The 13694-nt window shown below is 36.7% G+C and overlaps 1 protein-coding gene across 1 annotated transcript in view; it reads left to right on the top strand.

Annotated features, from left to right (window-relative positions):
* The window catches only part of LOC580769 (receptor-type tyrosine-protein phosphatase S), a 76934-nt gene extending 63915 nt beyond the window's left edge, over positions 1–13019 (top strand). The window contains 11 exon segments of the mRNA XM_030996040.1: positions 422–547; positions 1256–1410; positions 2067–2352; positions 2821–2914; positions 3659–3735; positions 4105–4239; positions 4650–4775; positions 5877–6031; positions 6560–6576; positions 6579–6694; positions 7376–13019. Coding sequence (XP_030851900.1) covers positions 422–547; positions 1256–1410; positions 2067–2352; positions 2821–2914; positions 3659–3735; positions 4105–4239; positions 4650–4775; positions 5877–6031; positions 6560–6576; positions 6579–6694; positions 7376–7441 — 1353 coding nt within the window. The 3' untranslated portion in view covers positions 7442–13019.
* The last annotated feature ends 675 nt before the right edge of the window (positions 13020–13694 follow it).

The raw sequence follows: 13694 nt of genomic DNA, 5'->3' as shown, positions 1-13694 counted from the left end.
CCATGGTGGCTAGGTCTCTCATATTATTGCGATGTATTGAGATGTATTGCATTGTTTTCATTCTCTGAACTTCATGGACTACATCAGTATTCGTTACAAAAAAAGAAGAAAAAGTCCCTAATGGATGCGCAAGGAGATTTCATAAACAGTAAAAGTTTACATGCCAGTGTTATGTATGAAAAACAGCCATTTCTTTCAGTTTTATTCAAATTTGCAACTGGAATCATTACACCATATTGGTCACTAATATTGAGATATTAATACTGTAGTTCAGGAACACAGTCGTATCAATGGGGCTAAGATAATCAACTCAATTGTTATTGAGAAGTAGTTGTGTGTGTATTTCTTCTGTAGCGCCTGTACTCTATGATTTATTACTTTTTCGTAATTTTCAATTTTGTTATTGTCCTTTCTGTTTCAGGTGAAATGTGACCAATACTGGCCGACTAGAGACCAAGAGAAGTATGGTTTTATACAGGTCACCCTATTAGATACTACAGAGCTAGCTACGTATACTGTCAGATCATTTGCCTTGGTTAATCTCAAGGTAAGATCGTTGGACCCCCTCTATTTTCTCTCTCTGGCCCACTGTCTCCTTTTGATTTTTGTATTTTGCTCTTCTTTTTTTCTTCTTCTTTTTTTCCCTTTAAATTTTCACTCTTTTTCCACACTCTATCTCTTTCTCTTTCCATTTTTCGCTAATAAAGGAACATGATAATATGAGTCTTGATAAAGAAATTAATTTCGGATGCTGATACTTTTGTATCTCTGTATAGGCCTAAAATTAGTTTTGAATTTTGACAATCCTGAAACTTCATATGTCAGAACCGTAGGCAGAAATCAATTCTGCTTGTATCATACTTGCCAATCCTTCCGAAAAATCCGGAATATTCTGTTTTTTCAAAATTCCTTTTTTAAAATTTATTTGTTTTTTATTTTTTGTTGTTTTTTAAGCCAAATTAAGCTTGTTTTATCATATGTCGCGAAATGAGAGTTCACGTATTGCGTGCGTTGAAGGGCTGCATGATTGAGCAGCGAATTTGTATTCGCTTTTTAGCACAGATTTACCGCGTATTGCCAGTTACACTGCCGCTGCATGTGCGAACGCCTGTTAATGGTACAGATTTCTTATTTTCGAAGACATACCATGCTAAAAAGTCTTAATTCTCATTTTCAAATGTTGGCAGGTATGTTGTATTAATGCAGTGGTAGTTTGGACCTGTATTTGATCGTCACTCTTGTGTTTGTTTGACAGAACCGTTCAATGGAGAAGAGAGAAGTGAAGCAGTTCCAGTTCACAGCCTGGCCGGACCATGGAGTTCCAGAGCACGCCACATCAGTCCTAGCCTTCATCAGTAGAGTCAAGTCCTGCAACCCACCAGACGCAGGACCCATCGTAGTACATTGCAGGTAAGGTATAGGTGATGGGTGTAGGAAGGGGGTAGAGAAAGGGGGGAGAGAAAGAGGGGGGGGGTCATGTACCGTTAACCTAAGAGATGCAGGGCCTGTTGAAGTACACTGCAGGTAGGGAATAGGTGTAGGAAGGGGGTAGAGAACGAGGGGGGAAGGGGGGAGTGACATCATGTAGCCCAAGAGAAACATGGCCTGTTGTAGTACACTTCATGCGATAATTGGTGTTTGTTTGCTGTAACATACTTCAAATTAAGAAATATAGACAGAAATTACATTTAAGAACATTTTATTCCATCTCGAATTTGTTTAGATTGCCAAAATCTGATCATGTTTCAAATGGTCTATTGAAGTAAAATTAATAGTGAGGAAGAGTATTTTGATAAAGATCAGTTTCAATATTTCTACTCTGTTAATGATGAGATTACCAAATTTGTTTTCTTTCCCATCTCCCTTCTATAATCACACTATGCCACATTGTTATGTACCATGGCACCATGAAGTTGTGTAATATAAGTTAACCTTTAATATTTCTTTAATCTTAAGTATATTGAATATTAATTAAAATTATTTGTATGTGCCTTGAGCATCTCTAGAGATGGATATGTTGCGCTTTATAAATATTGTTATTATTATTATTATTATTATTAAAACAGTGCCGGTGTCGGGCGGACCGGGGCCTACATCGTCATCGACTCCATGCTGGAGCGCATCAAGCACGAGAAGACGGTCGACATCTACGGTCACGTGACCTGCCTGCGTGCCCAGCGTAACTACATGGTGCAGACGGAGGAGCAGTACATCTTCATCCACGAGGCCTTGTACGAGGCGGTGGCCAGCGGGACCACGGAGGTCCACGCACGCAACCTCTACGGCCACATCCAGAAGCTGACGGCCCTGGAGCCTGGAGAGACCATCACCGGCATGGAAAATGAATTCAAGGTACAACACAAAGAAATTGCATATTCTATTGGAATAAATTTCTCTTCTGCACTGAATTGTGTTCACAGTGAAATATTTTTTCTTGTATTTGAGAAAGAGAGATGTTGCCGCACAGTCAGAGAAGCTTGTAGGACTTGTAGTTTGGAAGAAATTTTGTTTGCTATTGCCTGAATGGACTAAGAATTGATGGTGTCATAATATTCTGGATGGACTTATGTTATTTTACAATTTTTTTTAAATTTTGATTGTTGTAATTTGCAGAAATCCTAAGTCTTTTGGAGAACCTGTATATTCAGTGTAGCCGTTATGCTACCATACCTATAAGTGTAACAGCCAGTCTTCTGTTCTTTGATTTCTTTACTTTGTAAGATATATTTCAAGAAGAGCTTAAAGCATGAGAAGATATTGACATCGATAGTGATGTTTTTAAAATTTATTTCCTCTTCTCCATACTTTTCTCATGAACAGAGGTTGGCAAGCCAGAAAGCCCAGCCGTCACGGTTCGTCAGTGCCAATATTCCTGCAAATAAATTCAAGAACAGACTGCTCAACATCCAGCCATGTAAGCTACTTCTACTACTACCCTTTGTGTTAAATCTAAGATGCATGGCCCTAGGTGATATCAGTGTCTGTGATATGGTGTAATATTGAAGCCCTAAAAAATTGCGCTTCAAAATGATCAAGAAGTGCCTCAGAAAAAGTAAAAATCTTTGAGTGACCGGTTTTACCATACTCGTTTTCCCCAATAGACTGTAGTGTTATGAAAACCGTCAGGAAAACGCAAAATTTGTCCAGGATTTTGTTTCAGAATCTGAGACAAAGTTACCAGATCCCTCTAAAGTGGCAATCGGTCGATAGTGTGAACAGAAGCAGTTAATGTATGAATTAACATGCTGATTCTGCAGTATGTACCTAAATGGCATATTTATGTCAAAATGATAGGAATCATCTGCCTTGTGAGGAATGACAAAAGTAGTGTTGTTTATTAGAAGATAACGTGTGCATCAATGATAACTTTAAAAGAATGAATAGAAGAGTGAGATTAATCTTCCTGTTATTTATTACAAAGAGAGGGTTGTACATTCAATATTCACCCTCTTGTACCTTACAACACACAGATACTCAAACAGCAAAAGTATTATCGTAAACGACTAAGATTTACCCATGACTGTGGTGGGTTATTGAATCTCCCATTCACCAACTCATCTGAATGCCATGCGCATACATTTACATAAACATGAATATGCATATGATTAATGATAATAAAGATTTGTAACATATTGTTATCTCCTTTTCCTTTGACCAGATGAGGGTAACCGTGTTTGTCTTCAGCCAATCCGAGGAGTCGAAGGATCAGACTACATCAATGCAAGTCATATTGACGTACGTATCAACAGTTCTTTTTTCCATTTCTTAATGTGTTTGTCTTTTTTCAAAGTTTTGATTCCTTTACATGTATATCCGGGTTTGGACTAATTGCTCTCGCGTGTACATTCTTTGGCTTTCTCTCTCTCTCTTTCTCTCGCTCTGTTGATTTCAGTCATGAGCATTTGTGATTTATTGTGAAGACTAAGATGGGTTTTTTTTCTTCTTTTTTTTTGGTAGAAATTAAATTGAACGAGATCCCCTATTCTTAAGAGTTGTTCTCTTGAGTTACTGTCCTTCTTTAACTGCAAAGAAACACCACATGACTTTATGACTCTGCTTCTTAATAATCATTGGCTCTCCTCCCTCTCTTGTTTTTTCCTACAGGGTTACAGACAGAGGAATGCCTACATCGCCACCCAGGGACCTCTGGCTGAGACAACGGAAGACTTCTGGAGGATGCTCTGGGAGCAGAACTCTACCATCATCGTCATGCTCTCCAAACTCAGAGAGATGGGAAGGGTACGTGGAAGACCAACCTTTTTCTCTCAAGGGGTCTGCTGCAAATACTTGAATCCTTTGTTGCACTGCTTTTTACCGTAGAGGGCGGTATTTGGTTTCTAGCCTCGTGTTCAATTTAAACACGTGTCATTCGGACATCGCGGCAGGCCCATTCCGATAATGATTGTACCTATACTAACTCCTAAAATATCACTATTTCTGTGGCTTTTCTTGAACAACTATTGTATTTTTCCTCCAAGTTACGTACCTGCTTACGATAATTTTGAATAGTTGTCTTTCTAATTGTGCTCTCGTAGTTTTTAATGATTTTTTTTCTCGATACGATCATGTCTTTGTTTGGGTTCGTACTGGCACGCATTACAATATGCCACTATTATTATTATTATTAATATTCACATTTCATTCCACAGGAGAAATGTCATCAGTACTGGCCAGCTGAGAGGTCGGCTCGTTATCAGTACTTTGTGGTCGATCCCATGTCCGAATACAACATGCCACAGTACATCCTGAGAGAGTTCAAGGTTACAGATGCAAGGGTAAGTCTCAACAACAACCCCCTCCCCCCTCCCTCCCAACCCCCCTTTCTCATCTATCTCTCTCCCTTCAATTTTCTGCAGTGGAAAAATTCTTGATGCAAATATGGCTCTTATTTGTCATTTGTGAAAAGTTTCATTGTGATAATGTTGTGGTTTTATGGTTTAGTGAAATGGCATTTTCATTTAATAATGCTTTCCAACAGTTGATGCATGAACCCAAAATGTAAGTTGATGTTTATAATAAATAATACATTTTAGATTTAAGTGTATAAGAATTCAATTCAATTTCATAGAATTATCTTGATTGTAAAATATTTAAGTTGCTCAATCATATGTGATGAGGTTGCCTATTTTACAATATACCTTCAGGATGTTTTTTTGTGTGGTAAGATTAGTATACAAATAATACACAGCAGTGAGGGCACTAGTAAAAATTACCCACACAAGGTATTAAGGTACCGAGTGTGGGTAATTTTACTCATGCCCTAACAAAATGATGTGTATTATCTGTTTTTATAAGATTATGTTTTATTTGTTTTATACAACGATGTTTTATAACATGATTTGGATAGTGACCGGTCATTATCCAAATTACGCTTTAGGCAAAATACATGCCTGGTCATGTGTACGCTTTCAACCAATCATTTGATTAGGACATGTCATCATATTATAAATAGATTTAAAGGGATCTGGTAACTTTGTCTCAGATTCTGAAACAAAATTCTGGGTTTAGCTCATGATGCAATGATAATTATAAACCTTTAGGTCAGTCAGGAACCCCATGACTTTTACAAGCCGATCGCCTGTCTGATTATCAAGATATTTATGATTGGAATTACAAATTTTGAAAACCGTTCGCCTGACGGTTTTCATAACACTACAGTCTATTGGGGAAAACGAGTATGGTAAAACCGGTCACTCAAAGGTTTTTACTTTTTTGAGGCACTTCTTGATGATTTTGAAGCGCAATTTTTTTAGGGCTTCAATATTACACTATATCACAGACACTGATAACACGTAGGGCCGTGTATCTCAGATTTAACATTGTTAAACGATCCCTTTAACTGATTTCCTTACAATTTCAATTTCCACCTTAAACAGGATGGGCAGTCGAGAACAATCCGACAGTTCCAGTTCACAGACTGGCCAGAGCAAGGCGTGCCCAAGTCCGGAGAAGGCTTCATCGATTTCATCGGTCAGGTTCACAAAACCAAGGAGCAGTTCGGACAAGAAGGACCAATATCAGTGCACTGCAGGTCAGTTGATACGATGACGATGATGACAATGATGACGATGATGACGATGATGGATGGTGGGGACGCCGATCGATTAATGATGACGATGTGATAATGCTGATGATGTCATTGCCAGTGGTGATAATGCCGACTGGAGGTGGTGGTGGTGGTGTTAGTGGTGATGATGATAATGAGGAGTATGATGAGGAGGAATATTGAGATGGTGATGAGAGCGATGACGATGATGATGTTGGTGATGATATTGTTGTTGATGTTTGTGTTAATGGTTATGATGAAGATGATGATGATGACGATAGTGAGAATGACAATTACTATAATGTCCATGACGATAATATAGATGACAATTGGCTGGTGTGATGATGATATTCATGATTACTGTAATACCATTCAGTCTAAGGACAATCAAGAGAGAGTATCAACATGCTTCCACATTGTGACATACATTAATGTCCCTTGATTCAATGTTTCAAATGATCATTGATTCCACTCTGCTCACCCCTAATCCTGACCTCATCTGTCCCCTTGCAGTGCTGGAGTGGGAAGGACCGAGTCTTCATCACCCTCAGCGTGGTACTGGAGAGGATGCGATACGAGGGGATCGTTGACATGTTCCAGACCGTTAAGATGCTCAGAACCCAGAGGCCTGCTATGGTACAAACAGAGGTAAGTCATCCAGAGGCAAGTCGTCCAGAGGCAGGCAACGTTGCATACGCTGATACCCCAGTCACGCCCAATAAGACCGACGATAGACCAAGCAAAATAATAATAATATTCAGTTTTATATAGTGCTTAATACATCTCGGACGTCTCTAAGCGCTCTACAGATATACTATTACCCTGGTCATTGGATTCAGTGCTTGTGTGCACAATCTTCACTCCCTGAGGAGCGTTCCAGCCAGGCGTTACTTGACGCTCAAAAACTGTTTGACCAGCAATGACGGTCACATCCTCCCGGGTACCCATTTTAACACCTAGGTGGAGCAAGTGTAGGTTAATATCTTGCCTAGAATTGATTTCATTTGTGAAAACGATCATGGTAATATAGCATTTGTGGACTCATAGCACACCGACTGTCGCTAGTAGGTATCTCAGGACCCAAGAGTGTCCACTTTCCATTCTCGTCCTAATTCAAATTTTTTAAGTCAGTAAACTGAAGAACAGTTGAATTTGAGCAGTTTTCTAAAAGTAAAATTGAGAATCTGTACAAACCATTTATACATCCTGTAAAGTTAATGTTCTTTTCATGTCCAAACAAAGTTCTCTATGAGAATCCTAGAAAGTAATGATATATTTGTAAATTTAATAAATCGTCTGATGAATTTTTCTTTTCTTTTCTTGATACAGGATCAGTATCAGTTCTGCTACCATGCTGCATTGGAGTATCTGGGCTCCTTTGATCACTACACATAGACTCCTTCCCAGCCTCTTCCTTGGAGCACCTATCTAGCAACAGTACTCCAAAGACAATGAAATAGTAGAGAAGTACTAACTGTACAACTGGGGCTCAAGTCTATATCTTGCACTCGGACAAAAAGAGAGTGATAAAATTGGAATCTCCACTTTCAAGGAACTTGAGCAAAGTGGACTTTTTTTTACAGCGATATTGTCTTCTGCCCCAGGGTTGGTATGTAGTGGACAGCGTATAAATTTCTCGAGAACGACAAACGGCAAACGGGAGTCCTCCGTGGATTCAATCACACATCCTTCCAATAATGGATCGTCACAAGACCTGGTAGAAAGGACCTTATCTATGCATACACTTCAGCCCAGGCAGAGCGCAGAAGGGTTGTAGCAATATGAACTTGTACTTCAAACTAGTCTAGACACTGAATGAACGGCAGAGACGAACTTAGCTTGGAGTACCTAGTATTGTATCACCAGAAATGTTACAACAGAAATGTTAACGCGGTAATGCGACGCTTTACAGAGGAACTGAGACGTCCTGAAGTTATCCTGCAAAGCTATTTGTATTCAGCCATGCCGCTCACTTCCTTAGTCATCACTTTCGTTTTGTTTATTTTAAATATTGTTTCACAAATGGAGAACAGTTGTGTCTGTCCGTATGTATGGAGAGCATAGAATTGACTGATATTTTTGCTAGAGTTTTCGCCAAGCATTGACAGTAAGCGAACCGAGCAGGAATGCATCTACTACTGCAGAAATGTGACTTGAGCATTTTGATTACAATAGAAGGAATGCACTGATGTTAGAAAGAGGGTCATCTCTGTATCCATGACGACATGGATGCTATTATGAGTGGATTTCATTTGAATATGGAACAAGCAAGCTATTTTTTTGTAACGGACTCGATGGCAAGAAGAGAGAAAAGGGGGCTGTGGATGATGACAACACCAATTTCTGCTTCGATTCGGCCGACTTTCTGCATCATGATGCTTATTATCATGAAGAAACAAGTAGAGTACTAGATGATTTGGTATATCACAAGGTTTTGTCTAGGTATTAATGATTGTTGTCACTTTCAATCAATCACGTAGTGTACATTGGATTTTGACAATCAACAATTGAGACGAAATGAAACGAGTAGATTTGTGTTTGTACATAGTTTTTAGATGTTCAGATTCTTACCTCAGAGTTCAATACCACGTTCTTGGTTTAACCAGCTCAAAATCACTGATTATAAAGCAAATAACTTCAAATCTAAACACACGAATTGGCAACACAAAGGCTTGTTATCGGTCCCATCCACCAGTTTGTAAGGACACTTACTTAGCTTGAATCCAATCGTATAATTAGAAAACACAGGACTGAAATTGTTGATTAATTATGGGATTCCAACAAACATGATTAGCATGTGTAATTGATGTGATACTAAAACCTCTAACAGACATGGTTTGTGAGTTTTAATTTCTAGCATAGAGTACTAAACCAGTACTGCATTATACATACTAGTACAGTACTCCAGCACAATAAGTAACTTGTACATTTGAAATGAGAAAGGATGATAGTGCGAGTGCAAGTCATAAGGTTGTCTGCCTATGGAGCTGCAGCAAAAATGTACAAACAAAAATGTACCAAAATAAGTTATTTTCGAGAAAAACAAAATATATATATATTTGAACATGTTTTTTTACGCCACTTGAAAGTGAAATTCATTAGTTTTCAGCTGTTTATTCTTTGAATATGAGCTCAAATCGTCCAGTTCTCGCAAACAATTTTTTTCTTTCGTTTCTTTGTTGGCTTGTTTAAAAAAGGCTTTCATATGCATCTTCCAATGGATTAAAAAGCCTTATCGGATATGCCAGACCACCTCAAATCTGTGAGAAGTGAATACTTGAGGAATTATCGCTAATTTGGCAGCTTGTATTATATAATTTGCAACAAAAACAAAAAGAGGAGAAAGAAACAATTTGTCTTGTACAGAGCAATCATTTTAGCAGTACGATTTTGATTTGAATTTGATATTTTTATGTGCTGAATTGAGTAAAGTACTTAAGTTAAGAGATATGTACTATATAGCCAATTGCATCAGAATGTGTATGTTATGTTTTTCTTCAAATGCTGTGTGTAAACTACTAGCTGCAGTATTATATTCATTTTTATTATCCATTCAGTACAGTCGCTTCTAAGGTACACATTTGTTGATACTGCCATCATTCTACATGTATTCGTAAAATCATTCTGTTGCTTCCCACCTCATGTTCCATTGATATTGCTGCTTCCCTAAAATCTATTTTCCTTCTCTCTCTCTCTCTCTCTCTCTCTTTCCCTCCCTCTCCCTCTCTCTCTCTCTCTCTCTCTCTCTTTCTCTCTCAACTTCACCCCTCGTTCCCTTTTCTCTCTTTTCTCTCTGTCATTATAAGAGTTGAGGTTCCAGAGATGTTTATTTCCGAATCAATGTTTGTATAATTATGTAAGTTATCCTTTGAATAGTTTTTAATGCCATATATGGAGAAATATTAAAGTTAGTAAGACCAAAGTTGTGTTTTTTTAATCTCTTGAAATTTTTGTCCATTGAACCAAAAAACAGATTAAAAATACTTACTCCCAAACTCGAAAGAATAATGTTTCATCAACACTGCTTTTATCCTTTCTCTATGGCATGATTTTATATTTCATTGATGTTTACTTTATATTCAGGTTTTAACTGTTCAGGAGTACTCCCCCCCCCCCCTTTTTTTTTTATAGCGATTATCACTTTGATGATGATATTTTTATTAGCTTGTTGCAATTGAAAACCATTTTATCATACTATGACATTATGGTATAATGTCCAAGAAAAAGAAAATTATGTTTGTTGACATCAGTAACTAATTCATATTTTCTTTAAATTTTTAGCCATGATTGTATTGTTTTTTTTATTACAGGAAGATCATTTTAATTCAGTGTGCTCTCGTTTGCCTGACTAGATGTTCATTGTCTCATTTGCTGAAAGTTCCTTCAAATTTGAAGATTTAATTTTAAGACTTTCAACAATTTTTAACTATTCTTGTTAAAAATTTAGCCCATGAACATGCCTGCCTTGTTTCACAGGTCATGAAAATATTACTTTTAATAATTGCAAGAACAAATATTGAATGTTTTTCTTAATGTATTTCTTTATCACCAGGAACAGATGATTTTGTTGATTCAAAACCTTAAAACAATGTTACGCTTTTCAATTACATTGTATTTTTACATACACTTACTTCTTCTGAATAATGTTTTGTAGTTACGTATTACTCTATGTACATGTAGAAAATAAATTTGTTTTTCCTTTATCATCATATTTAAAAACAAAATTTATTCTTTTGATCTTCACTTTTGGTGCTTTTGAAAGAATGTGGGAAGAAAAAGAACAGATGCTCATTTTTGAAATCCTGTATTCAGGTTAAACTTTTTAAAAACCAGCATCTTAGTGTATTCACAGTTTTTGTTTATCATATTGATAAAGTGCTTTTGACGATTTGATGTATTTTAGTGTAAATATAAGTAGATATGCTGGATTTAATGTATAGTGTAAATCTATGTTTGGAATTCTGTTGTGTTAACTTGAGGTGGACCATTTGTGTTGTAAAATTCTTTTAATTCCCCTCTCAAAGCTCGGTTTCTTTTCCTTTTTAGGGTTTCTTCTTACCTTGCTTTTTAAGATAAAATACATATTAAGAAAAGAATCCATAATTGTATGTCCTCCTGTTGTGTAATTTATATATTGCTTCTTTATCATTATCTTCCTTTAGCTTGCAAAGCATTTGAAATTGTAATATTTTTTGGAAGAAAGGTAAAAGATAAACTTAAGCAAACAAATTACTTGGTATATGATAAAAGTAGCAAAGTTAAAGATATGTTTTTTATACAAACAATTTGGAGAAGAGAAAAAAGAATCCTTCTCTATTTCAACGATATAAATGCTACCCAATTTCCAAGCATTTTTAAATTGGAAAAATATTTCTGGAATTTAAAAAAAATAGATATACATCATTTTTGTCTTTTATTTGAGGTATTTTCAACGATCACTCACAAAACTAGATGATGCAGTTACAGGAATGATTCGATTGCAAGACTGTGCCATGTATCATGTACCATGAGCCATATTATTTAGCATAGAGGTAATGACTTTGTGGCTCTTAGGGGATGATATCACCTGTGTGGAGCGAGGAGGGCGTTAACTCATATGCTTTAAAGCCCCACTGTCCTACTTGTAGCTACTTGCTCCCTCTATATAGAAAACTTCCCCAATCGGTGCCTGTTGGTCCCCCATGATCCTCTTTTTCTTATGTTAAATGAGAGCTGAGTTAATGAGATAGCCACATGTCACAGTGACCTCGCTGACTCGCTGGGTGGTCTAATCCCTTCTAGCTAAAGTAGTAAAGCCTGCCTTTAAACACAAAGATGTGGTTTTTACTAGGCAATATGATATGTTTTCATTTGAGGGGTGTGTGTGTGTAATTGGGTTTTTACAGACGTGTATCAATCAGATATGATTATTTATGTCTCGGGACCGACCTTTAACGTCACCATCCGAAAGATGTTATTGGAGGGGCCAACCTCCAGCACCTTTTTATCAACACGGTCATTGTTTTCATAGCGCTTAGAGACTTCAGTGGCAAGCGCTTTATAAGCACCATTTTCATTATTATTAGAAGTAGTAGTATGTTTATTAAGTCCAGAAAACTTGGACCCCCAAATTTGAAACCTTCACATCGCTCAGTGCTTATGCCGCACCGTACAGCTTGCATATGACTCGATTACTATCAGAATCCCCCTTGTCAAAGCAATAATCATAATGATATATCATCATGCAATATTTTGCATATGTGGCATATCTGTGAGATATTTGTTGATGTCTGTAATATACTAGCCAAAGTATATCCATATTCTTCCCTCATCTTCTTTTGATTTTCTTCCTTTTTAAATTCAACATCCGCACAACTCATTTGATTCTTCTCTCTTGTGATAGTATTGCACTTTAAAATTCATGATTTAATTCTTGGTTTGTAATGATATGACATGTGTGTTAGTGAGTCTCCTCTCATAATCTTAGAACAGATATTTACTGCATTGTTATTGTTCTGTATTTCATAGAGATCAATTTCTGTTATCATTACCCCCCCCCCCCCCTTTTAAATATTGACTCATTAATGAGTCAGATTTCTTTTTTCTTTTTTTCTGTGTTACAATGTGAATAGACTTTGCCATACACTGTTATCATAAGAGATGTAAATTTTGGTATTCATGTATAATGAAGAAGAAAAAACATAAAGTCAAATATCTGTAACTATAGGAAAGGAAGGGAAATATTTTGCCAGCTTTTGTATAAAAAATACTCAAACAAGAATTCTTCCTGATCTTTTGTGCATAGCTTGTATGTGTTAAGTTAAGGTTAAGTTTACAGTTTCAATACATGTATACAAGTAATGTATATATGCTTTAAGTTCATTTATAAACAAAAGTTCATGTATTTCTCTTAAGGCAGTAAGTTTCTATCTTGTTTATTTTAAGTGATTCATATGTCTGTTACAAGCATTAATAAACAATTTCTTACATATAATGCATTTGTTGAACTCTTTTCTGTTGTGTAAGTGGCCTAGAATGAGCATTATATTTGAAGAGTGTCATCTGATGAATGGTAATGTTTTTAGCAGGGGGGTGTTTCACAAAGATCCGAAGTTGAACTTATCTCTAAGTTGGACTTCAAATATATGGAAAGCCGTTATCATCTTTGAAAATATTTTGTTAAAGTTATTTTCAAAGGCATAAAATGTTGATTCAAATCATTCTTATTTTCTGATATCAAGGAGATTTCATGTTCTTTATGTGGAAATTATGAAAAGTCTAAAATACTTCAATTTTGGGCTTTTGAATGTATTCTATTCTAAGGTTCATATGGCTCTCCATAATTTCTAAGTCCAACTTAGGATCTTTGTGAAACACCCCCTGGATTGGGAGTAGAAAGAGGTGGAGACAGGAGGAGAAAGGAGAGGTGGAAAAGGAAGAGGAGAGAGAGAGAGAGAGAGAGAGAGAGAGAAGTTGTAAATGAGAGAGGGAGGGAGGTAAAGTGAGCGAAAGAAAATGCAGGTGATAAAAGAAGAGGAGAGAGAGAGTGGGAGATACTGAAGGACAGAAAAAAAAAACTGAAATAGAAAAATACATAAAACGAGAGAAAGAGAGAGAGAAGATGAGAGGTAGCCAGACAAACTGCAGCTTCTGAAGGACAGAGAAGAAA

Source organism: Strongylocentrotus purpuratus, unplaced genomic scaffold (assembly GCF_000002235.5).
Source record: "Strongylocentrotus purpuratus isolate Spur 01 unplaced genomic scaffold, Spur_5.0 spur5_scaffold_3, whole genome shotgun sequence".
NCBI lineage: Eukaryota > Metazoa > Echinodermata > Echinoidea > Camarodonta > Strongylocentrotidae > Strongylocentrotus > Strongylocentrotus purpuratus.
This window is presented reverse-complemented; position numbering and strand designations above follow the sequence as displayed.